Source organism: Macaca fascicularis, chromosome 3, assembly GCF_037993035.2.
Source record: "Macaca fascicularis isolate 582-1 chromosome 3, T2T-MFA8v1.1".
Classification (NCBI taxonomy): domain Eukaryota; kingdom Metazoa; phylum Chordata; class Mammalia; order Primates; family Cercopithecidae; genus Macaca; species Macaca fascicularis.
In genome coordinates this window covers 157,421,876-157,448,997 of record NC_088377.1, presented here as the reverse complement: position 1 = coordinate 157,448,997, position 27,122 = coordinate 157,421,876, and the positions used below count along the sequence as shown (strand labels likewise).

General features: G+C 32.9%; 1 protein-coding gene across 9 annotated transcripts in view; it reads left to right on the top strand.

The window, feature by feature from the left end:
• Nucleotides 1-25,674, top strand: part of TFEC (transcription factor EC) — a 200,829-nt gene extending 175,155 nt beyond the window's left edge. For 6 of the 9 annotated variants that reach the window (XM_005550568.5, XM_005550566.5, XM_065542488.2 and 3 more), the window contains 5 exons: nt 12,881-12,995; nt 15,044-15,100; nt 17,705-17,780; nt 23,600-23,747; nt 24,693-25,674. In XM_005550568.5, the coding sequence (XP_005550625.3) occupies nt 12,881-12,995; nt 15,044-15,100; nt 17,705-17,780; nt 23,600-23,747; nt 24,693-25,073 (777 nt within the window). In that variant the 3' untranslated portion in view covers nt 25,074-25,674. Of the gene's footprint in view, nt 1-2,189; nt 2,377-11,260; nt 11,365-12,880; nt 12,996-15,043; nt 15,101-17,704; nt 17,781-23,599; nt 23,748-24,692 lie in introns of those variants that run through there. The other 3 variants (XM_005550572.5, XM_074035827.1, XM_074035828.1) reach the window with 3 other exon arrangements.
• Nucleotides 25,675-27,122: the final 1,448 nt, after the last annotated feature.

Below are 27,122 nucleotides of genomic sequence, written 5' to 3'. Positions count from 1 at the left end.
TCTCCCTGCCTTGACTTCCTTCCCTCTCATTCTCTCCTCTCCAATAGGGCTTTTGTCCTCACAATTCTAAAAGGGCTCTGAAAACCAATCAATAGCAATCCAATAGCAAGCCAATCAATAGCAATCAATAGCAAACTAATCCAGTAGCAAATTCTCCATTGTCATCTGACTTGGCTTCTCAGTGGCATTTGACATGGTTGACCACTTCTTTCTTCTTGAAGAGCTATCTAGGATTCTGTGAATTCTCTGATTTGTTCACTCATTTTATTGGTTCTTTTTTCTCTAATAGATGTAGATGTCTAAATTCTGGAGTGTCCTAGGGCTCAGTCTTTGGTCCTCTTTTCTCGTATATCAATACATGTCCTATAGGTAATATCAACACATCTCTAGCCTAGATCACTCCCCTATATGCCAAACTTATATATTCTACTGCTTACTTGGTATCTTTTGTGGTTCTAACAGATATCTTCAACATAACATGGCCGAAAAGAAGTCCTCCCTCCAAAATCTGCTTTTAGTTGGTGTGAAACAACAAACAAAAATGGTCATTCTTTGCTTTTCTGTCTCTTACTCCCATACCCACATCTATCAGTATGTCTTTGTAATCCACATCCAAGATTTCCAGAATCTCACTGCTTCCTATCATGTCCTCCTGTAAAACATGTTCCATCATCTCTCACTATAGTCACAAGCTCTGACCTAGCTTCCCTGCTACTTTTTGTTGCCTTACAGCTGTTCTTTACAAAGCAGCCAGAATAATCTTCCTAAAGAAATAACCAGATCCTGTTTCTCCTTGCTTAATATTTTATTAATTTTCTGAAATACTCAGAATATAATCCAGACACTTTATTATAGTCAGCACTTCCCTTTGACTTCAGGGTCTGGATTCAATGGCATCCTTTCTCCTCCTTAAACATTACAGGAATATTATCATCTTACAACCATTGTACTTCCTTTTCTTAGTTTGGAATGATTTCATCTCAAATCTTTGCATGGTTACCTCTTTATGATTCAGATATTTAGTCAATGTCAGCTTGTCAAAGGGGCCTTTCACAATACCCTAACTAGAAGACCCTACCCCATGACTCCTCAAGTCAATGTCTTATCTTATTTACCCTCAGACTTATGAGCAGTGAAACACAAATGATCTTATTTATTATTGCATTTACCTATTTATTCTGTGCTTCCCCCTGTAGAATGCAAACCCCTTGAAGACAGGGATTTTGTCTGTCTCATTTACTGCTGTGTCTCTGGAGCCTAAAACTGTAGCCTGTTTTGTTGTTGTTAGTACTCAGCATAATGACTAACACATAACAGGTGCTCAGCAAATGCATGTTAAATAAATGACTAAAATTCACGCATAGTATTGAAATAATTGTTTTCATTATACATCCTATTCAGGAATACTTTTAATGGACTAAAAGCAGTAGCAACAAGAATAAAGACAACAATAATAATAACTACCATGCATTGGTTACTTACTAGGTGACAAGAATTATGCAAAATGCTTTTAGTGAAAAACTATATTTAATTTCACAACAAACCTATGAGACAGAGACTATTATTGCCTATTAAAATTTTACAAATGAGGAAAGAAGCTTAGAGAAGTTAAGTAACTTGCCCAAGTTCACATAGTTAATGAATGGCAAAGTAGGGCCTTGAATCCAGCCCTGCATGAAACCAATGCAACTATCCTACCCATTCTGCTGTGCCAGCAGTCTCAGGGAAGCAGCCATTTCATAGAACTTTAGAATCATATGATTTGAAGGGGTCTGAGACAGATCTGATCATCTGGCACACTCCAGCTGAATGATTGCTTAGCTTCTGAGTTTAGATCTGTGTATTATTTACATCCATTGGTCTTAGTTTCAGCCCTTTCTTTCGGAGACGTGGATGTGCATAGTAACTCATTTCTTTTAACATATATAGGTATTTTTTCAATCAAGTGTCTGTAAATGCTGGTGGCATTTGGCAATCTAAGTAAACTGTTACAGTTCAAGATCATTCCAGAGACGAGGAATGAGTAAATATTAACAACCCCCTGTGCTTGGTTGGAACTTGAAAGGACTGTATAACATCAGTGAGCAAGCTTTTGTCAATCACAGTCTAGACCAGGTTAGTCTTAAAGTCCAAAGAAGAACCAAAGTTCACTTTAGTGTAGAAGTTTTTGCAGAGTTCTCTTGGTTATTGCTTGCAAGTTTAAGGAAAAGAAAATGATGAAGGAGACAGAGAAAACCATTGCTATTGTGAAGGTTATAGACACTTCAAAGTTAAAACTGGTGAGCAAGTATATTTTGGAATTCTTTCAGTGTTTGGAGATGAAACCACCTTAAATACTGAATTTAAACTTTATACACTTATAGTCAATAAAATAAGGTATGTAAACATTGAGCTTTGAAATGCATAAAATATATTCTGCTGTATTGACAAGCGTGTTTACTTACAAGATTATTTTCAGTGCTCTGGACTATAGTAAAAAATTATAGCAGTATATTTAGTAAAAAATATTAAAACTCATGTTTATTATTACTTTTTAATCAAAAGATGAGGGTTTCAAACTAATTGTTGCAGTGTTTACATTACATTAATTGTATTTATTTATTTATTACTAAATAGATCATTTGTATATAATATGTATGATGCAAAATTATTTATAAATTATCATTCTTTGTTTTACTTTATCTTTTCTATTTTTGTATATAGTCACATATTATATTTCCAGATAATCTGCCACTATATGTGTAAACCAGCTCACCAAGGACAAGAGATCTCCTATTCCAGCTCAACACATTATATTTACATATGTCATAATAGGACAAAAATAATAACAACAATAACACAGCGGGATTTCTCTATTCAGTGCATGTCATTTAAACTGTATACCTCTGCTTTAGTAGCAAAGAAAACAAATTTAGAGGAATATTAATGGTGTGTGTCCTGAAACTATAAAGACCTTGTTTACTGCATCTAAATGAATAAACACCCAAAAGGAAAGACAATAATCTTTCAAATGCCATTTTTTTTGCATGCATCGTGTACTCTAGACGCCCCTACGGTGATCCTCTTTATACAAGAAGTTTATTTTCCTATTATGTCCACAGTTATTCCATCTAATCTTTTACCATTTTAGGGTCACAATCAATGTTTTCACAAAAACCACAATATAGGATCCAAACAACTGAAATACTCCTTCAGTTTCCCTTGACACTCACATTAAATATATGATAGTGCACATGCACATACATGTAAGGTATTTTTTTCCTTTTGTTATCTCTACTGAGAAATTATCTGGAAATATAATATGTGACTATAAGACTTTTTACATTTTTGTATTTATAATGAAATTATCTAGGATATTATATATATGTATATGTATATACACATATATATGCTGAAGATTCTTAGCTTTACATATATAATCCATTTTCAAGAACATGGTAAATATACACTATAATGCCTTTTCTCTTGCTGAGTGAATAAAATTGGAGAATGATAAAGCAATTAGTTTAAATTCAATTAGAAAATGTATTGCAAGTTTGTTAGCTCCATATTATTAGGGTGAAAGGAAAAATAAACCAAGCTGGCCTGAGGAAGAGCGCTGTAGAGGGCTTACCCAAACTTGAGCCTTAGATGTGGATGCTTATTGAAGGAATGGGGACATTAGTAGTGCAGAAAACAGCAGTGGGAAAGAATAAAACTGAGAAAAATTAAATCCAATGCCTTGTAACATTTTTTAGTACTCAAAACACTTAAGAATAAAAATTTTAAAGGCAAGGGCCCTTCTACCTATAGGGTAGATAATAAAGAATCCAGACATTGTGTTAGACATTCCTGGGTTTGAATCCAAGCTCTCTACTTCTTTATAAAGCTATATGATCATAAAAATATTATTTCATTTATTAGAGCTTTAATTATTTTACGTTTAAAATGACAATTATACTTACTTGAGTTGTTATAAAGATGACTTGAGATATTGTTATTTAAATTATTATTATGAAACATGCTTGGTTTAATACTTGATATATAATAAATGCTCAGCTGTAGATGACAGAGAACATATGTTAGGATCCTGCTTGTATTTTATTATCTTCTTCAAAAAATTCCCCATATATAAATTTACAGATTCTTTGCAGTAACCTTCTCCCCCCTCACACCCTCCCTCTTGCTAGGGTTTGAAGTCTATTGTTGAGAGCCATGGGCACAGTATGTTGACATGTGGTGGTAAGAAATCTTTCATCTTGAGAGTGGTGGGAAATAATGTCAAATGGAGAGAGTGGGGCCGTGCAGTGAGATTTTGAAAACTAAACACAAGACTTTGGGCTTAATACATGAGTTAAGGCAGAAAGATTTTAGATTTCAGATTTTTTGACTGGGAGAAAGCAGAAGGAAGTTGTATTTTTAAACTATGAGTTAGTCTGGGAGGGTTAGTGGTAGTTAATTGAGAGAGATGAAGAAATACTAGTGGCGGGGAACATAATTTAGGCTTAGGGCTGTGAGGATCTTGAAATATGAGAATAGGGAAGAATTTTCAAACTGAGAAATGACTCTTAAAAAAAGTCATATTTGAGTGATAGATCAGATATAAAATATGGAGAGGGAAGAGGCCAAAACAGTAGAAAAAGCATATGTGGAATTCAGGTCAGATTATTTATGTTGTCCTGTATTTGTCCTGATGAGAATAGATGGATGTATAAACATTTTCAGAGGTTAATTTTATTTAGATGTTTCTACAATAATTTTGGACCCAGATTTTAGTTTCTTATAGGGCAGCACTGATTTTAAACAAACCCAAAGCTATATTTTTCTAGGGTTATGAAAACATGTATTGTCTCAAAAACATGTTGCCAATGAACTAAATTTGAATAAAAATTTCACTGTCTTTTCTCCCGGACTTAAAATTGCAATTTGGAGACATTAGTAACTTCAACTAAATAAAATAAAATAAAACAAAATAAAATAAAGTAAAATTTAATTTAATTTAATTTAATTTAATTTAAAAGTGCCATTTTGATAAAATGTGAGACAAACACACACAATTCTTTATCCTAACAGTAAGCAAATGCGTAATGGAAACTTTGATCCTTAAGCATTCCATTTAGAGGATAAGGAGATATGGTAAACAGTGTTTCACAATTTTGTATAAAATCATTCTACATGTAATTAAATCAGCATCTTTACACAGTACTAGAGTAGGAGATTAAGAGTAACAAATTCGATGAAGAGAATCAGAATATCTAAGCCTGAAGAGGTAAGAAAAATTCTCTTTAGGAAACTATTACTGTGGTAGAAATTTTGTAGATAAGAAATATTACATCTTGGAAGCATTTTTACAAAATGGCTTGATATATGTCTTGAAAATATGATACTTTTCCCCATAAAACTAGTTCAGGTATTTTCTTTATGAAGTGTGTTTAAAGTTTGTTTTGATTCTTCAGTAATCATAATACGATTACCACTATTAATTACTTCTTCAGTCAGTAATTACGTTTACTAAATAGTATTTTTCTAGAAAATTTTGCATTTTGTCTAAGCATTTACAATCAATGGCAAATTTTGTCAACTGTGAATATAGATCATTTCACTTATTTATTTCCAGTGTGGGTAGCTTTTGTTACTTTTTTTTGCCTAATTATTCTGGCTAAAACTTACAATACTATGTTGAATAGAAGCAGTGAAAATAGGCATCCTTATCTTGCTCCCTGTTGGTAGTATATCTCATTATGTTTTTATACTGGCGTAAAATATATATAACATAAAATTTACCATTCTAACCATTTTTAAGTGTACAATTCAAAGGCATTAAGTACATTCATAATGTGCAACCATCACAACTATCCATTTCCTAAACTTTATCATTATCCCAAACAAAAACTGTACTCATTAAGCAGTAGCTCCCCTTATCTACGTATTTCCAGCCCCTCATAGCTTTTGGTCCACTTTCTGTCTCTATGAATTTCACTATTCTAGGTACCTCATATAAGTAAAATAATATAATATATATCCTATTGTGCTTGGCTTATTTCACTTAGCATAATTTTTTCAAGTTTCACCCATGTTGTAGCATTCATCAGAATTTCATTAATTTCATTGCTTTTTAAGCTTGAGTACTATTCCATTATGTGTATACACTACATTTTATTTATCTATGCATCTGTTGATGGACATTTGACTCTTGCAAATCATGCTCATATGAACACTGGTGTACAATTATCTGTTTAAGTCCCTGCTTTCAATTCTTTTGGATATACACTTAGAAGAGAAATTACTGGATCATATGTTAATACTATACTTAACTTTTGAGGAACCTCCATACTGCTTTCCACAATGGCTGCACCATTTCACATTCCCACCAGCATTGCTCAGTTTTTCTTTTGATATTAGCCATCCTAATGAGACTGAAGTATTACACGGTAGCTTTGATTTACATTTTCCTAATGACTAGTGATGTTGGGCATCTTTTCACATGCTTATCGGCCATTTGTATACATCTTTATTGGAGAAATGTCTATTCAAGTCTTTTGCCTATTTTTAAAATGGGGTTGTCATCATTTTAAACAAACTATCACAAGGACAGAAAACCAAACACTGCATGTTCTCACTCAGAAGTGGGAGTTGAACAATGAGATCACATGGACACAGGGTGGGGTGTATCACACATCAGGGCTGGTTGGGGTGTGAGGGACTGTGGGTGGGATAGCATTAGGAGAAATACCTAATGTAAATGACGAGTTTATGGGTGCAGCAAACCAAGATGGTACATGTTTACTGATGTAACAAACCTGCACTTTGTGCACATGTACCCTAGAACTTAAAGTAGAATAAAATAAATAAATAAAATGGGGTCGTTTGCTTTTGTTGTTGAGTTGAAGATTTATTTTTATATATATACTCTGGATCTTAATCTCTTGAGAAATACATGATCTGCTAGTGGCTTCTCCCGTTGTGTGGGTGGTTTTATAGATTTTTTTCTTATGTTTATGTATTCGATCCATTTTGAGTTAATTTTTGTATATGATGTTAGATAAACATCTAACTTTATTCTTTTGCATGACGATAGCCAGTTTTCCCAACACCACTTGTTGAAAAGAATTCCTTTCCCCACTGAGTAGTCTTGGCGCCTTTGTCAAAAATCATTTGACCATAACATAAAGAGTTTATTTCTGGACTTGCTGTTATACTCCCTAGGTCTATGTGTCTTATTGCCAGACTCACAGTAGAACAGACTTAGATTACTGCAGCCTTGTAATAAGTTTTGAAATCTGGAAGTGTGAGTGCTCCACCTTCCTTCTTTCACAAGATTGTTTTGATTATGCAGGGTCCCTTGAGAGTTCATGTGAATTTAAAATGCATTTTTCTATTTCTTTAAAAAAATGCAGTTGGAATTTGATAAAAATTGTATTGAGTTGTAGACTGCTTTAGATAGTATTGCAATGTTAACAATATTATTTCTTTTCATCCATGAACACAAAATGCCTTTCCACTTATTTATGATTTCTTTCATTTTATTCAGCAGCATTTTTTAGTTTTCAGTGTATAAGCCTTTTGCTTCTTGGGTTAAGTTTATTCCTAAATATTTAATTCCTTTTGATGCTATTTAAATGGAATAGTTTTCTTAATTTCTTTTTCAGTTTGTTAATGGTTCCTGTGCAGAAATGCAACAGAGTTTTGAGCTAATAAATGAATTCAGCTAAGCTGCAGTACATAAAATCAGCACACAGTTTGAATGTGTATGTGTGTTTGTGCATGTGTGTGTGGAAGTGTAGAATCTTAGGGAGGGTTTTCTTAATGTGAGATCATGTCAACAGTTAACAGAGATCATTTGGTTTATTCCTTTCCAATATGGATAATTTTTGTGATTTTTTCTTGCGTAGTTATTCTCACCTAAACTTACAATACTGTGTTGAATAGAAGTAGTGAAAATAGGCAACCTTAACTTGCTCCTAATTTTAGGGGAGAAACTTACTACCTTTTAAATCTAACATGTGCTGTAGTTACTTTCTCCTTTCATTTGAAATGTTATTCATTTAATCAGTTTTGCCAGAAGCATGTCAATCTTGTTAATTTTTTTTCAAACAAAAACAACTTTTGCTTTGTGAATCTATCATTGTATTGTTTTGTTCTTCACTGATTTATGGCCTTATTTTATTAAATTATCTGTTCTAGTTTCTTTGGGTTTGTTTGGTTATTTTCCCCTATTTTTTTTAAAGAGTGATGGTTAATTTATATAATTCAAAAATGAATCTATTTTTATCATTTATTATTTAAGGCTATGAATTTTCTTTAAAGCATTGTTTTGCCATATTCCAGACATTTCTTTACATGTGTTTTATCTTTGTTGTATTTTAAAATTCCAGTATGATTTCATCTTAAACTTTGAAGTTTTTAACAATTTTCTAAAATTTCCAAATATTTTGGCAATCAGATACTCTATGAAATGTGTTGAGGGTTTCTTTTAACTGAGCACCCTAATCAGTTTTTGTATATGTTCCATATATACTTAAGAAAACTGTATTCACTATTTCTTCATGTAAAACTATATACTTGTCTATTGGGCTGAGCTTTAACATTTATTATTCAAATCTTCTATAGCATTACTGATTATTTTTATCTGCTTGACTTTTCAAAAAAGGGGAGATATGTGTTAAAGTCTTCTACTATTTTGATATATTCATTCATTTCCCCTTGTAGTTCTAAACATTTATTTCACGTATTTGGAGGTTACTTTATTAGGAGCACACATGCTTGTAATTGTTATACCTTTTAAGAATAGTGACTCATTATCCCTAATAATTTTTTAAACCTGAAAGCCCTTTTTTCTGATATTAATTTAGCTACATCAGTTTCCCCATGAATATCATTTGCTGGATGTATCTTTTTCCATTCTTTAACTTTTAATCTTTATATGTCCTTTTACTGTGTGGATATGTCTCTTGTAAGATACTTGTGTCTAGTTCCCGTTTTCTTACGTTATCTGTCAACTCTTTACCTAGGGAGTTTGACCTATTTAGATCATTATTATTATTGATATGTTTTCACTTGCTCTTCTTGTCTTAGTTCATTTTTGTGCCCCATTTTAAAGTTTCTCCTTAATACATTCTTACCACTTTCGCATCCTTTGGGTTCCCTGCTACAGCAACCCAACTATGCTGATATTATCTAAATTGAGTTACATGGTTATGTGTTTCACTTAATCTTTGATCTTGGATCCACCCCCATTATTTATTCCACAATAACTTTACCAAGATATTCGATCAATTTTATTTTATATTTTTGAGCATGTTCTTTAAATATCTCTACTTATTGAAGCACCTGACCCAAGCTTTTTCCAGTGTTAGTCTTTGTGGGATAAACTTTCTTAAGCATTGTATGCCTAAGAATATTTTTTATCACGGCCTCATGTGTGAATGACATTTGAGCTGCATTTAAAACTGTAAAGCTTCATTTTATTTTCTTTCAGTGTTTTAAAATACAGATTTGTTTTATTTTTCCATTCAATTTTGCTATTGAAAAATATTAATTGGACTTTTGTTCTTTTTACATAATCTTTCTTTCTAGGCTTTTAGATTTTTCTCTTTATTATTGTATATTGTTTCATTTTAGTATAATATATCTGAATGTAGGTTTTTTCTGTCATTCTTATTAGGCATTCTACAAACACTTTGATTTTTAAATGAAAATAAAATAATGATAACTTCAGCTGAAAAAAAACTCTGTGGTCCATTGATTATTATTAATTCTTAAAAATGTGTCTCCGTCACTTTAAAAACTACTGTCTTTCTTCCAATATTATTTTTCTTTCTTTTTGAAACTCCTATTGTCTGTAATTTAGTTCTAATAACTCTATTCCCTGTATTGTTTAGGTGTTCTTTCATATGTTCTATTTCTTAGGCCTTTCCCTTATCCTCGTGGGAGATTATTTTTAAAATTTGGTTTTATATTTTATCAATTCTTTTATTTCTTTTTTATCATTTCCATTATGTTGTTTTTCCATTCTATAGGATTTTTTTCTAAGCGTTCTGTTTCTCATATCTCTTATTTCTCCTTGGTCGCTTTGGTCATTATGTTTTTTGTTGATTATTTTATATTACAAATACCTTTGATGTTATTTATAATGTTGCTTGTTGCCTTACTTTTGAAATAGTCATTATCCTCAAATCTTTTGATATTTTGACCTGCTATCTCATTTTCTTCAGGAAATATTAGTTATTGTAGATAGCAGTATATATGTGGAAAGGTTAGACTCTGTCTGTTTCAGTCCCTATGACCTCAGTAGTGGAGATGTGAATAAAATCTAAGGGGAAGAGCCTCTGATACTAAGAAACTACTGTCAATCACTCCTTACCTCAAAGCAGTTTCTCAGATCAGGAGTTCACTTTTTTCTATCAGAGAGAAGTATTGCCTTATAGAGAAGTAGACTCTGCTCTATCAGGCCTTCTCTCTCACTTTGTTGACTGGATTTTATAATAAATTATTTGTTTTATGTCTTTAAAGTTTGTGAATTTTTTGTTAATATGTTTGCCTACTGTCACATCGTAGATTTTGCTTTACTGAGAAAGCAACCTTTTAAAAATATCATAATAAATATTTCTTCATAAAATAGGTATTCATTTGCCTACAGATCTATAAAATATAGTTAAAACTTGGACCTTATTACATAAGTAACTTATACCTTTCAAAAAGGTTGATATAAGTTTTCTTTGTGAGCTTTTTCACAGGTGAATGCAATCTGTACATTTTCACTAACACTGGACTCTTACATCTTTTAATGGAGAAAATGCACTTTAGGTTACATGAAGTGTATTACACACTTTGAAACTGAGCTCAATTGTTTAATGATATTCAAAAAATGATTAGCCATTTACATGAAATAGAGAAGTACCTACAGCATAAAATTAAATAGGATATTATTGTGCTTTAGGGCATAAATTAGACAATAACCAAGATCAGAAGAATATGCAATGTGGCTACCGTTAAGCAGGATTAGATTCATTATCAGAATTTCAACCCCATTTCTAAGGAATAACACACTGGGTGCTGTGTGACCAGGTAATATGGAGGCAAGGAAATGCTATAGTTAGGAACCTCTTGCTTTATTGTTGCAGTATATCTGTAATATGGCTCCTTTCTTAACATTTCTGCAACTTGCCACTTCTTCATTGAAATCCAGCTGAATTCAAGCTCTTCAGAGGGAAAGCGCCCTTTTCCTAGTTCTGTCCCCTCACTCCCTTTTTGTTCAATGTGTCCATTATGCTTCTCAAAGGCACAGCGGAAATGTACAATTCAGACTGGTGATGCCTCAGCTCGTAACCAACAGGACTTTCAAAAATGACCTTGGAAAATTTGCACTTTAAAAAGTATGACTAAGTGAGTCACATCTTAGAAAAACTGCTTTTTGAATTTCTTCCAAAGAATGATTGTATTTATTTGATACTAACACATATTGTCTGCCTAATTTGCTCAACTTTGTCCCTATTTTACAGATGAGAAAATTGAGGAGAAATAGCGATGACTTAAATAGCTGGCTTTTATAGCTCCCTTCCAAGACCCATAAAGCAAAAATTCTCTTACAATTAAGTTTATATAAAATAAATGTGAAGAGTCCTAATAGAGTTAATAATGAAAAAATATGAAAAAATACATCTGAGAGCCATATAAGTCTAACATGTCTTTATTGACATGCATATAAACTGATGTGATATTAACTGCATTTTCAAATTTTTCCCCTCAGGTATATACAAAATTTATTATATATACTATAATGGACTATTATCTCAGAAACTAATTTTGGTCATAATATGTCCTTTCTTCATATTTATTTCCAGTCTGATTTTATCAATTCTCTCAGATTGAATTGGAGTTTTTCAAAAAGTGGGTTGTGAAGTTAGGTTCTTCATGAAGACTTGTTAAAGCATTGTTTCATTATATGTTTTATTCCTAGTCCTTGAGGAAAGAAAAAAAATTGCTTCTTATTCAGCTCTTTATTTATTGCGCAGAAGTGGAATAAAGATACTCACAATGGAAAAATCTTAAAATTTCAAATCCTGCATAGTGAATGCAGCTTGTTCTGGAATAACGAGTATTAACCTGAAATATGAATATTACTTAAATTTGATTTTCTTGGGAAATCAAATCAATAAGCGCACCTTGAATAATGAATTGGTACAATTTTGAATTGTGTATACAACAGCTTAGGTTTTCTGAAAAATTGTTCCCAAGAAGCAGTTCAAGAATTGTAGTGTTGCTATAATTGGATGTACCCTATATTCACTAGAGGCAAAAGTAGTTTTAGACTACTTTTGGTTCAGCTGGATATTTATAATAATCTAGAACATTAAGTGTACAATGAGAAAACGTATGCCTTCCAGGAAGGGAAGGGTTTCTCATTTAATTAACAGTGTAAAACACCTCTTGACTGTGAGTTGCTGGTAGCACTGATGGCATTCAGAAGACTCCCAAAATGTCCAACCATTATACCTAATTTGTGGGATGTGACGAACTTTCCAGCTTTGCAAAGATGCATATTGATTTTTGTCCAAAATAATATTTTTAATTGTATCAATTTATAACCAGGTCATATGCTGGATCAAACTTCCATAACTTTGTAAATATTAATAAGAATGTTCCTTCATACATGAACTGATTTCTCATTTTGTCTAAACACATATAACTTTTTTTCAGTGCATCTTATCCGTAAGCATTTTACGCTGCATTTTTAAAAAGTTAATGCATACTCTTGTCTTGTTTAAAAGCAAAATGCCTTAAATTACAAATTATTATTAACAAAATGCCACATTTAAAGAGGAAAGTGTAATATATATAACTAAATATATCAATTTGCACAGAACGTTTTATTAATCTTTTCTTCCTTTTTCCTCTCAAGTTATCTGGAAGTATTTTGGATGTGTATAGTGGTGAACAAGGAATTTCACCAATTAACATGGGGCTTACAAGTGCTTCTTGTCCAAGTAGTCTACCAATGAAAAGAGAAATTACAGGTAGTATTGTTTTTATAGTTTTACCTTTTTTATTTTTATTAATGACATAAGTTATGAGTGACATATATTTGCTAACTAGAATTTTAAAAGTATAACAAAACAATTACGAAAAAGAAGACACAGTAAATTCATGATTTCTTTCCATGATAATCAAGCAGTAAGTTAATATAACTTATACTTTGACTGAATTGATTCATTATTTTGGAAATTGAGCAAATACATATGTTTTGTATACATATATACATATATACACACACGCTTATATACATACATATATAAAAGACAGCTTCATTTAACATAGGTTCATTTTTATATTAAATAGATGCCATTTATTAACATGGTTACAAAGTGATATAATAAATTAGAGAAATTAGTCTATTCTTTGTATGCAGAATTTGACAAAAAACAAATATTGGATTTTTTTTCTTTTTAGCTTGTTTTATGGATTTCATGATAGACTCACATTTAATTTTCTTAATTGAAAACAAACCCTGAGTTTTCAATAGTTTATTTCAAAATTGTTACAACTCAAATTATAGGAGCATAGTCAAGTGCTTCCAAAATAAATAAGGAAATCAACCCAGGGTCAAAGGAGCTACTTTTCCAAAGGTGTAACAGCTGATTACAGGCAGAACTGGATCAATGTAAGGGTTTCCTGACTTACAGGTCCAGTGTTAGTTCCTCCATAAAAATAAATAAATTCACTTGAGATTTCTACAATAAACTTTTGGTCTGGAGCTCAAACACCAGTCTTTAAGAATTTTACATAGTTAATGGTAAAATTTTAAATAAATACATGACCACTCTTAAAGCTCAACCAATAATTCAAAAATGTATATGCATCCAAATTATTCAGACTATAATGACTGTAGTTCTTAATACATACACTTAAATAAAATGTATTATTTTATTAACTTTTAAAATTATAACTCTAATAATATTGTATTATTTTTGTTGCATAACAACAAATTACCCCTGAAATTTGGCAATTTGAAGTAATAAATATTTATAATCTCAAAGTAATAAACATTTATAATCTCATTCAGTCTCTGAGCATCAAGAATCCAGGAGTGGCCTAGTGAATTCATTCAGACCAGAGCCTCTTATGAGGCTGTAGTCAAGATGGCAGCCAGAAGTACAGACACCTGAGACTTGACTGAGGCTGGAGGATGCACTCCCGAGGTGTTTCACTCAAGGTCTTGTAGGATAGCGCTGCCTGTTGGCAAGTGGCCTTTGTTCCTGACTACTTGGACTTCTTCATAGGGTTGCTTGAGTGTCCTCATGACATGACAACTAGAGATCAAAGAGATGCCAATGTGAAAGTTAAAAATTTCTCCTATTATCTAGCCTTGGATTCCATACTAGTCATTTCCACAACAAGCTAGTGGCTTCACAGGTCAGCCTTATTTATTTAATGTGGCAGGGAACTACAAGGTGTGAACACTACAAATAAAGAATCATTGTAGGCCATCCTGGAGGTTGATGGTCATATAAATACAACCACACCATACATACAGGGAAGTGCCATTTACTGGAAAAAAGTGTGGAATTGCTTCATATGGATATTTGAGAAATGTAGTGAGTTCCAACTCTTGGGATGTAGAAACAATAATTACTAATAAAATATTTAGATTGGATTAATTTCTTTCTGAATCTCAAAATCCTGAAAATAATAATTGAATACTATATTTTCTGTGTACTATATTTCTTTTGGTTATCACAATGATTTTAAGGTAGGTATCGTATTATAGTCATTTTACAGATGAAGAACCTGAAACCCAGAGAAGTGTGGCAATAGATCACATGGCTATTAAATGGAGGGCCAGAAAAGAAATTCAGTTTTTATTATCCCAGAGCCTGAAAGCTTTGCTATTGCCTTTTACTGAAGAGTACTGTGTTCCAAATTTCTGAATATTTGCATCAAAAATATTATTGTACCATTTAGAGCAAATAATATTTTATTTTCACCTAGGAGTTCTGAATTTCGTTGCCTGGAGGGGTTTTAAGGTAGAACTAAGCTTTGTTTTTATTATTTTTCTTTTGATCAGAAACTGACACTAGAGCTTTAGCAAAAGAGAGACAAAAAAAGGACAACCACAACCTCAGTGAGTATATATTTTTCCGTATAAAATTAATGCAAAAGGAAATGCATAGACATTAAGGTGTATGGTCTTTTATTATACTCCATAAGTATTTTGATGTCAGATGGCCAAAATTAATTGCACATACAACTTGATTTATTTTGGGAAATATTAACAATGTGAACTCTCAGAAAAGCTATCTATTTTCGCAAAATGAAACATCTTGAATTCCCTCCTTGATCATTCACTCCCAAGGAGGCTGCCTGTGACTGAGATGAGTGCATTTGGTTACATTTGAATTCTGTTGTGACTCACTGATTCAAAGGTTTAAAGAGATAAAAGTGACTTTTGAAAATGTACAACATTTAAATAGTAAGAAACATAACTCTAGGTTCCCATTCTTCTGTGTCAATTTGCTCCTCCCTTCTCAATGATATGTTATCTGAAAGGCATTGCTGTGTTGTAGTGCTGAATTCCACCTCTGGAACAAATAGAGCTCTTGTGCCTTCCTAAGGGTTAATTAGACTCTAATAACAGGTCATATGAGATGGAGAAATCAGGCACCTCCTTATTCAGGAGGATGGACCGAGGGAGGTGGCCTACGCAGGCTCTGGAAGTGAGCTCAGGGAATAAGGGAGGAAATTGCTTGTGCTAATAACCCAGAGTATAGTTTAGAAGGGTTCCCTTGGCCCTGTGGCTGCCTTGCTGAGTGGCGAGAGGCATGGCCAGAGAAGGCAAGAGTGCATCCTCTAAATATTGATCGGAGTAGTAGCCTCTCTTGTCTGGATCTAAGGACAGGATTGAGTGAATATGTCAAAAATGTTGTGTAGTGAAACCACCGTGGCATGAAGTAGTTTAGTAATTTCTTAAAACTTGACTCCTTTACAAATAACTAGTACTAGGTATGAACAACATTGGGGAACCAGATTTCTCATTATAATTAGCCATTTAAAAATTCATAGACTACTCTCTAAGAAGAGTAGAGAAGAAGGTTCTGACATTCTACATAAGATAGATTTAAATAAAATATCTTAAATAAACATGACAGGACAAAAACAGTCCCTTATTTTGAGAAAAAAAAAACTGTGAACTTGCTTCATAGTTGTTCTTCATCTTGTATTTAAAAGTGTGGCTTATAAGAGTTAATGTGTGTTGACATAAAATTATTAATAAAATCTTATTATTTATATATATGCATATGTTTTATATATACATTTCTATATATGTATATATGTATTATATGTGTGTACATATGTTTCTATTAGCTTTATCTTTATTTTCTAGTCAGTGTTTTTTGTGGTGTCATTTAGCTGTTTTCTGAATTATGTGCACAGGGGAAATAGGACTGGTGAAGAGGGAAAATAAACTCTTACCAGAATCGATTATATTCTCATTTTAGAGGAATCACAATGTATTATTCCTAAAGGTCAAATTCATTCATGTAATTTGCTTTGTAGAGTAAGTTCATCAAGGCAATTCATAGTCTGATGACTTTCCTTGTTTCTAGTAGCAGTTCATAATTCTCAAATGTGAACTGTTTAAGTATTTTCCAACATTTAAAAAATATATTTTCCTCTTCTTCATATCCTTTTCTACCTTTACTTCCCTGAAAAGTTTAAACGTATCTGTTGAAAAAGATACCATATACAAGTATATGTTATGGTTCTTGATATTAGGAATATAGAGTAGAAGACTGCTCTTAGAGAAGAGTAATACAGGAAATTTGACAGATATATGTTTTATGTTGAATATTTACGATGTTCAGAAATTTGCCATAAGCAATGAATGTATGGAAATGCAACAAAAGAAAACAGTCTCTGAATAAGAGCTGATATCAGTAGTTTTCAAAGCATTGGCCCTACAAAAACAGTATGAGCATCACCGTGAAACTTCTTAGAAATAGAAATTCTTGCCCACTCTTCTCCCCCTACTTCCAGGACACACTCAAATTAGAATCCTTAAGTGTGTGGTGCAAATCTGTTTTAATAGTCCTTCCAGGTGTGTCTACAGAGTGCCAAAGTATAACAACAAGTTATTTATATATTATTGGAAACTAAAATAGAAAAATAAATTTATGGTCTAATCAATATACATTTATTTACCCCCTCCTGTATGTCAAGCTCTCTGATGATACTAAAATAAGTAAGTTAGGTCCCTGCCCTCAAGGAGGTCATAGAGTCTAACTGGATACACACACCTACTATGTGCTAAACATTGTTAGACTTTGAGGACAGTATATGAGAAGAGTAAAGAGTGTTGCATGACCTCAAATGATTACAATCTTGATGGATTGACAAATTGTCAATGTATGAAATAATCAAACAGATAACATATGAATATATATATACACATTGCATTATGAATATTATAGTATTTTAAAGAATTTTTAAAAATGTTTTGTGACAAAATGTTGTTAAAACAGTGTAAATTGTATATTTATAATTCTAATATTGAAACTTTTACTTTTAGAATAAAGAATTTTTAATTTATTCTTGAGAAGTATTATCATTTGACTAAATGGAAAGTTTTTTGCCCATTGTTTTTAAAAGATTATTAAGAAAGTTTACAGCTGACCAAAAGTGAACTGTGCATTAATGAGAATAATCAATAATGTTTCTTCTTTAATAGTTGAAAGAAGAAGAAGGTATAATATTAATTACCGAATCAAGGAGCTTGGCACTCTTATTCCAAAGTCTAATGATCCGTGAGTTCAACAATCATTTCTATAATAATGTTATAATTTAAAGACCCCCAAAAATGAATGGGAGGGAAAAGGGAGGAGAACCAATGACTAGGAAACTAAGCAGCTTATGGCAAAAATAAGGCTATTGCTGGGCTCATTTTAAAATGTCTATTCCAGGCTGATTGTTATTGAGCATCAAGGCTGTTACAAGAGTTGTCCATTTGAGCTATAAGAAGTAAATAAGTTATTTCTCCTCAATTCATAGTGAGTCTTTCTGTAAGGTGACAATATTTTCAAATTTAGTGATAATGTCAAATATTATTTATGATACGGACTGGTATATTCAATTTTTATGAGTATAACAATTCTCCCAATTTAAAATTTGCATGCAAGTGAAAATAGAATTGTTAGATTTTCCAAGGTCCCCAAATTTTGGAGACACACAAGTAACAAATGGAATTGTAAAAGCATATTGATTGATGCTGACCAGGCTTTGTGCTGTATGCACAAAATGTCCATCAAACAAATTAGTTACTCTTGTAAATATTGAGAAATAAAGTGTTAACTTAAAATATTGAATGTTTCTTTAAAAATAGAACACCTGTAATCCCAGCACTTTGGGAGGCCGAGGTGGGCTGATCACTTGAGGTCAGAAGTGTAAGACCATCCTGGCCAACATGGTGAAACTCCATCTCTACTAAAAATACAAAACTTAGTCTGGCATGGTGGCGCATGCCTGTAATCCCAGCTATTCAGGAGGCTGAGGTGGGAGAATCGCTTGAACCCAGGGGGCAGAGGTTGTGGTGAGCTGAGATCGTGCCGCTGCACTCCAGCCTGGGCAACAGAGCAAGACTGTGTCTCAAAAAAAGAAAAAAAAAATAGTGAAAACATGGAATCTGTAGCATTAATAATGATTTGAAAATATTTCCTTAAAACTGAGAATTATTTTTTTCTCCAAATACTGGATATTATTCATTATCCAGAAATGATCATGTTTGATAAAGTCATACTTGTGTGCCAGGCACATTGTCTCATGCCTATAATCCCAGTACTTTGGGAGGGCCAAACAGGAAGATTGTTTGAGGCCGGGAGTTCAAGATAGGTCTGGGTGCAATCCCACCTCTAAAGAGAAAGCAAGCAAGAAGGAAAATAAAGGGAAGGGAGAGGAAGGGAGGGGAAGGGAGAAGAGAGGAGGGGAGGGGAGGGGAGAGGACGGGAGGAAAGGGAAGGGAAGGGGAAAGAAAGAAAGAGAAAGAAAGAGCAAGAGCTGGGCGTGGTAGCATGAACCTGTACTCCAAGCTACTCAGGAGGCTGAGACACAGGGATCGCTTGAACCCAGGATTTCAAGGCTGAAGTGAGCCATGATCGCACCACTGCATTCCAGCCTGGGTGACAGAACAAGACGCTGCACCTCCCCGCCCCCCCCAAAAAAAATTACATTTGTGAGATTTTGAAGCACGTTTTCTCTAAATCCGAATTTGCTCATTTACTTGGACAATTCAACAATTTGTTAGAAAAGGGAATGCAATATATGTCCTTATGTACATATTAGACTGCGAAGACATTTAGGGTCTGAAGAGCTCAGGTCTAATTTAGACTCTACTCCAAACTCTTCAAATCTTTTAAAGTATCTAAACATGTGACTCTGTTAGCTAAAGAAAACACTTGTCTTCCCTATATGCCTGTGTTTTTATAAAAATAAAATCAAATAAGGTATATGGGAATAGTTTGCAAGTTACAAAGTTTTATGAGAGATTATTACTCCAAATTTTAATAAAAACTTTATCTAAAGACTCCTTTCTAGTTCTAATTCATTTTCTAGAACATGGGATGGTAAGCATTTTTTGTATAGGGCCAGATAGTAAATATTTCAAGCTTTGTGGGCCATACAGAAAGTCTTTGTCACAATTATTTAACTCTGGCATTGTAGCACGAAAGCAGACACAGACAACATGTGAAGGAATGAGCTTGAGCACATCCAGTGAAATGTATGGACAAAAATAAGCTATGGGCTATAGTTTGTCTACCCTTAGTCTAGAATATGAAAATTCAATTTACTGTAGACTCGTATCTAAAAGAGACCAGAATTGGGAAAACCACATTGCAAGCATTGTTTTTCTCTTCCTTACAAATCTCAGAAAGAAGGGTTATTATTTGTTTTAATTCTATTATGTTGTATGTAGGAAATAACATTTATTTGGGGTCTAATGGAAAACACATTAATTAGATGTTGAGTATGTCTATACATGGATCTTTCTGTATATCACAGATAGAGAAGACACTTCATTGAAATGTATGGCATTCCAAAAGTCTCAGTACTAATTCCGTTTAAATACATTTTATTCCTTGGCTTGCTGTGGCCTGACCTGTTACTCCCGTGTCCCTTTTTAGGGTTTAGCAATGAGGGTCCCATGGTTGAATCCAGAGCATATCCTCTTAAAATGGACTTTACCTGAGAACCATGGTCTGGCTCCATGGACTAAGGAATACTCGTCTACGTGACAAAATTATTTTGGATCATTTGTCACATTTTCAAATGTTATTAGGGATAATCTGAAAGTCACAGGAAACAAGAATGCTGGGGAAAGGGAAGGGTAGCATAGAGGAGGCAAATTTACTTTGAGGGTGAGAAAAGGAAAGAAGAAATGACATTATTATGTTATGACAATGAGAAAATTAACAAACAGTGGATCTGGAAAAAAAACAAAAACAAACAAAAAAAACCCTTCCAAGATTTTAGTTTGAGTTTAACAAATTTTTGAATAACTTGTTGAACAGGTGACTACAACCATTAAAATGACTAAGAACAATTTTTAAAAATAAAAAGTACATCAGAGTATACAATTGTCTAGTATGAGATACTTCAAATTATGTGCCATACCTATTAATGGGTCATGGAATCACTCAAATGAGACAAATGCAGCATTTTAAACAAAAAAGGAAGAATAGCATTGAAAATATAAGAGTATTACATGTAAAGAGAATAGGAAAGCTCTGTGAAATCTTTGTTGCAGTTTTATATACTAAGAGTGTGCCAAGTCACTATATAAAACGTATTTCTTGTGACAGATGCATTTGAAAGGTGGGAAAGCCACAGTTGGCAGAAGAAGTACTGAACTGAGTGAGGAAACCTGGGGCTTATCTCCTAAACCCCATATACTCTTGGGCAAATGGCAGCAACTGTGGCATGGTTGACCTTTGAGTACCTTTCCAGCTCATGATTGGAAGATATTTTGGAGTTGGCTTAGGAAATAAAAGTTAATACCTGAAGATACTTTGAATTCTATGAAGTTTTTATTTTTATGTATCGAAACATTCAGAAAATTCCATTTCTTTGCAGGTCATAATGGTGAGGTCAGAAGGAAAAGTAATACAGAGAATAGCTGTAATTGAGAAGTATAGGTTGAGAAAAGTACGTGAAAAAAAAACACGACCAGGCAATGACAATCTCTTGACCAGTGTTAAAAAAACAAAACTCCAACAAAAATAACAATCAAAGAGAAAGCGTGAAGAGCTTCTACAACATGTTGTAGTTGTCCTCTTTAGCTTTCTTGGAAACACTTTTGTCTGTATGTGTTTTTGTGAGCCATGTTTACAAAAATTACATGAGTAGAAATTTAAAAATAGTATTAGATCATTAATTACTCTATTACTCTTGTTTTTGCACTTCAAAAAGTTTTCTAAATAGTTTGAAGTTTTTTTACTTTATCTTTCCTCCCCTCTACAACCAAATTCCTCCTGCTTTTGTGTAAGAATGATAGTTGGCACAGCATATGAGACCTGGCAAAGCTTTCTAAGTCAGGAGTCACAAAATGTTGAAGCAAAATAAATAAATAAATAAATAAATAATAAAAAAAAATTCAGACCTGTCATAATATTTTTTTCTCTCTTTTTAAAAATCTTTTTAAAATTATTTTTTTAATGCTTTTAAGTGGATGTGCACTCCTCAGATAACAGATTGTACATTTTCCATAGCTTTGCCTGGCAGCACTCCTTACTTACTCCAATTTTTACATTTGTATTATCTGCTCTGACTGTAAATGCATTCAGGCTTTCAATCCACCAAAGTTTTAAGATCTTAAAAAATTGTTGTGCAGAAAATGAAAGGCCAGCATCAACAATCAACACTTATTCTTTAGCCATGCCTTTATTGGTGTGTCTATATATGGTACCACCCTACGTAATATTTATAATGCCTCTTTGCTGAAATTGTTTTGGGAGAGAGGCAAAAGTCTCTTCAGTAAATATAAAAAAATAAAAAATAAATTAAGAAAGAATCTTGTACATTAAAATGTCTTTAAAATAGAGGAACTTAAAAAACGTATTGTAAGTGACATCAGGTACAAATTGAAGGGAGGCTCATTGTGTGTTCTCTACAACCATTTTGAAGATTTGTTTTTGAACTAAATAGTACTTTAAACTTCAAAGTTGTCTAGGGCTATCTTTTTTTTTTTTAAACATATTTCTCCGTCCTCAAGTTTTTCTTCCCATGGGGAAAAAATGACACAACATAAGGGTCCATAAGGCTTTTGCTACTACTTAAATTTTAGTTTAGAGTCCATTACACGATTCAGTTACAGATACTTAGTTTAACACCAAAGAGAGCCTGTCTCTCCCCACCCTTCCCACCACCACCATCCCACCCATTCCCCTCAGCCCCCGTGAGTGGAGTGAGACCAACAGCCATTATAGCCTTAAAGAAATGACAAAGCATTTTCAAACTTGCGATGTCCGTTGACAATGTTTTGGTGCACTGCAGTAGAACAGAGCTCTTATCCAGGCTCCAGTAAGTATTTTCACCTGCTAGTAGAAAAATGTCTCTTCTTTTAATATTTTACTGCTAATGGCATTGTCTCATCACTAAAAATATATGTAGAAAAATGTTATATTTCCCTACCTGTGCGCTTTACGCTATACTAAAAACATCTCATGACTCTAAATTAAAAATGCATCCAGGTTTTCCAACAACTCTGATTAACACTTAGCAATTAGTTTGGACTCATTCTGCAAACATATTATTATTTCTCATGCAGTATTACATTCATTAATGTATATTTTCAGATACCAAACTCAGTAGCCTCTTCCACAATGTCATAGCTTTAATTTCTTCTGTCTTAAAAGTAAGTTTTAATGAAATGATTTCTTCTATGCTAAAGCCTAAAAAGTTATCCAGTAATGTTTAATTATATTTACTTATCTTAAATGTATTTAAAAACAGCTACTCATATCAAGCCTTTAAAAAGTTTTGATGATGTTTGTACAGAAAAAATGGCTGAATGGTTTTAGAAAGTTTGCTCTATTACATAAAGTGATGTTGCCAGAGTCTGATTTGTTTCACAATTGCTCAGGATCACCATTCAGGAGGGACTTTATTTTTTTCTTAGAAACATAAAAGCAACCTTATTAGAAAATAGGTTAAAAGATTGCTACATTTGAAATGATCTTAAAAAATTTAGGCTTAAGTCCTCAGTAATGTACATTTCCTAGTTCATTAATGCAGAAATACTGCACATAGATTTTAATCTTGGAGTTAATAATAAAAGCAATTTTCACTAAAAATATAAAAACTGTAATGGTAGAATCATGATATTGCATTTAGCTCTCCCACAAAAAGTCACTTTATTACTTTCTTTTGACACTTATTTTCATTCTGGGATTAATTTTACTATATAAGGGCTTCTTAACTATTCTATTAAAATTTCTATTCAGAAGCAATAATATCTAAGAGTGAATAATAGTCATGTAAATCATTATTTCATATTAATGTAAAAGATTTTGTAAGTTCTTATGAATTCTGCTGACATGCACAATTGTGAAAAGGTTATCTCTCCGTTCTACAGTGATATGCGCTGGAACAAAGGAACCATTCTAAAAGCATCAGTGGAGTACATCAAGTGGCTACAAAAAGAACAACAGAGAGCCCGAGAATTAGAACACAGACAGAAGAAATTAGAACAGGCTAACAGGCGACTTCTACTTCGGATTCAGGTTTTTATAAGAATGTTGCCATGAGCCACATAGCTTACATATGACTCAGCTGTCATCAGTTTTCTTCATTGGTCTCATTTATTTTTTCTCTTATTAACAATTATTTTTCCTTTTGAAGGATAATTTTACTGCTTTTTAGAAGTTCGTGAATTGGATTGTTTCAATTAGGTTTTGACTAGAAATCCAGGATCAAGATAGCTGAAAATGTATATATGTATATACACATATGTGTCTATATGTGTGTGTGTATATATATACATATATAATGACAACAACAAATTACAAAATGCACAAAATATAACACATTTCATAAATGCACACATTATTATCCCAATCAAATAATAATACTAAGTAGAACGCTTGTTTCTCTAGATTATATTGGACATTAAATTCTCCCCTCCTTCTTTCATTTCTTTCCCGACATTGCTATGGTTTTCATTGCCTCAAGGAGTGTTGTGCCAGTTTATATTAAGTCACTTCTCATCTGTTCATATAATCCAAAATATCAAAACATGGGCTTTTATAACTCTCAAGATTTTTTAAAAATGTGAGTATGCTTAGCACCAGGTAAAGCATTTACTGCTTCCATGAAAAGGTCCTGCACTTATGGTGAGAAATTAATCAGGAAGAATAAATAGATGACTTTCTTCTATCTCCAAATGGCTGTATTGTAGTCTGAGCCACTGTGGAACTATCATCAGTCATAAATTCCTTTGTAGAACAATGAGACCGAACTTAAAAAAAATCTGAATAATTTTCTCAGAGTTATTTTTCAGACATCAGAAATGTATCAATTTCATTATTTGCAAAGATTATTCATAATTTGCATTGCATTATTCTTCATTTTAAATGCTTGTTAATATTTTGATTCTATGTCTGGCTTATTCTCTACTGTTAAATCCAATTTCAAAGATGTTATTTAATGATTCTCGTTTGAAATTACAGGAACTAGAAATTCAGGCTCGTACTCATGGTCTGCCAACCCTGGCTTCACTTGGCACGGTTGATTTAGGTGCTCATGTCACCAAACAGCAGAGCCATCCTGAGCAGAATTCAGTAGACTATTGCCAACAACTGACTGTGTCTCAGGGGCCAACCCCTGAGCTCTGTGATCAAGCTATAGCCTTTTCTGATCCTTTGTCATACTTCACAGATTTATCATTTAGTGCCGCATTGAAAGAGGAACAAAGATTGGATGGCATGCTATTGGATGACACAATCTCTCCATTTGGAACAGATCCTCTGCTATCTGCCACTTCGCCTGCAGTTTCCAAAGAGAGCAGTAGGAGAAGTAGCTTTAGCTCAGACGATGGTGATGAATTATAAGAAATAAACAGACCCAATTCATCAACTGGAAAGCAGTTCTATGCTGGTGCTATGCAATTATGCTCTGTGTTTCATATGTTGCTTTGGCTTATTTTTTTCCTAAAGGAATGTGGTGTTCATGAAAAACTGATAGAAGCAACAGAAGAGTTCGCAGGAAGAAAAATCATGGTGTTAATGAATTATTGAGGGTGGAAAAAAGGTGTTTTCTTCTTTGACTACAGAGTCCAAATCCACTTAAATTCTGTTTTACTGGAAAGAGGGACAGCATAAGAAATAGCTCTTTACTGATGCTTTAAAAGCAGCAACTTCGTGGTGTACTACTGGAACTAATGACTGCAAAGTATAAAATGACTGAAACATACAAACCGTCTCTTAGTTATTCATTTCCATCTTCTCTTCAACTTTTACATCAGTCTTCAAGAATCAAGATCAGCATATCAGGTGGTCATTGCTTTTCTCCATTGTCTAGTAGATACGTCTAAAGTTCAAACTTTATAGGAGAAATAATGATATAATAGATTATCTGTCACTTGCGGTTGAAAAGCAAATCTACAATAAATGTGAGAATTTTCCACAATAAAATATGGATGACTTATAAAAACATTGGTTACTAAAATTAGATCCTCATTTCTTTAGTTGGTTCAATTACACTAATTCTAAAAGCATCCATGCATATTTATATCTCCAGACTCTGTTCAGGAAAAGGAACTCATTCAATATTTTCCTCAGGAATATGGACCAGAATTGTATCCCTTCACACAAACATACACCCACAAGTATGCACATAATTCAGGTAGTACATGTTCTTTTGTTTTCTTCATTCTTCTGACTGCATCAGAATCACATTCCAAATTCTCTTTTCTTTATTAAGAAGAGATGTCAGACCATCAGTTTTAATAAATAAAATATAAAATGTGCCCCTACAAGGACAGTTTTCAGGTACTTAAAACTTTTCATCGTGTCCAGTATTGGACAGAAATCAATTAGTTGTTGATTTGGTTTTGCTCCAAATGGATAAAATATTGAAAATTGAATTGCCAATTGGCAAAATAATTATTATAAAAGAAACTATTCCTTATTATTTTCAGTTCTGAGAGGAACATGAGGTTCTATTTCTATAAGCACTTAGTGTGTCTTATGATCTTTGGTTGCACTGTTAGCATTTATTGTAAGCACTTATAACTATGATGCTTCACTTAGATTTTTATCTCTTGCGCTTGTTTTAGGTTAGCAAATTAAGTTACCAAGCACCTTGCTCTGTGCTGGACCTCCATGAGTGATCATCCGATTAATCAGTATTTATGGAGGCATACTCAGAACTGCAGTGAGTCCTGAGAAAATGTAGAATAGTTGAAAAAGAGATGGTCTTACTCCTGAGGTAGTTAACAAGAATGCATGAAAAACAAAAACAAAAGATACAAGACATAGAATAAAAAATCTAAGCATAAGCTGTAAATACAGAAGGTCAAAGAAAATGAAAATGAATGACAAAGTTTATGGGAACAGCAGAATTTGACTTCTCTTTGAAAGGCATTAATTGAGTGAAAGTGAGGGCATATAAAGGAATAATATCAACCAAATGATAAAAGTGAGAATATTGGGAAAGTATCTTTATAGGACTTGCATTAGAAAAATCTGGATGCCCTAGATGTCGGGAGTTCTGAAGCATAAGACTGACAACAGGTTGTGAAGGCCCTTAAAAACTATGGTGAAATAATATAGTATTAATATAATAGAAGCAAATATTTTTAGTAGCCGGGAGGATGCTAAAAACTAAAACATATATTACTAACTTGAGTGAGATGTAATCTTTCATGAATATTAAGCTTTGGGATAAATTTTGAAAGGATCTTTTAGTTATTTCTCACATGGAAAATATGTTACTATAAAATGTGAGACCCTAATGCTGATAAAAGTAGAAAAATAGTAGATCCTTATGGTATAATAATTATCTCAGGCTTAGTTTGTATCATTTGCCCAGATTTTGGAGAATTAAAATAATTTTATTGTTTGACATGGAAAAATAATTACTAACTTCTGGGTACAGTC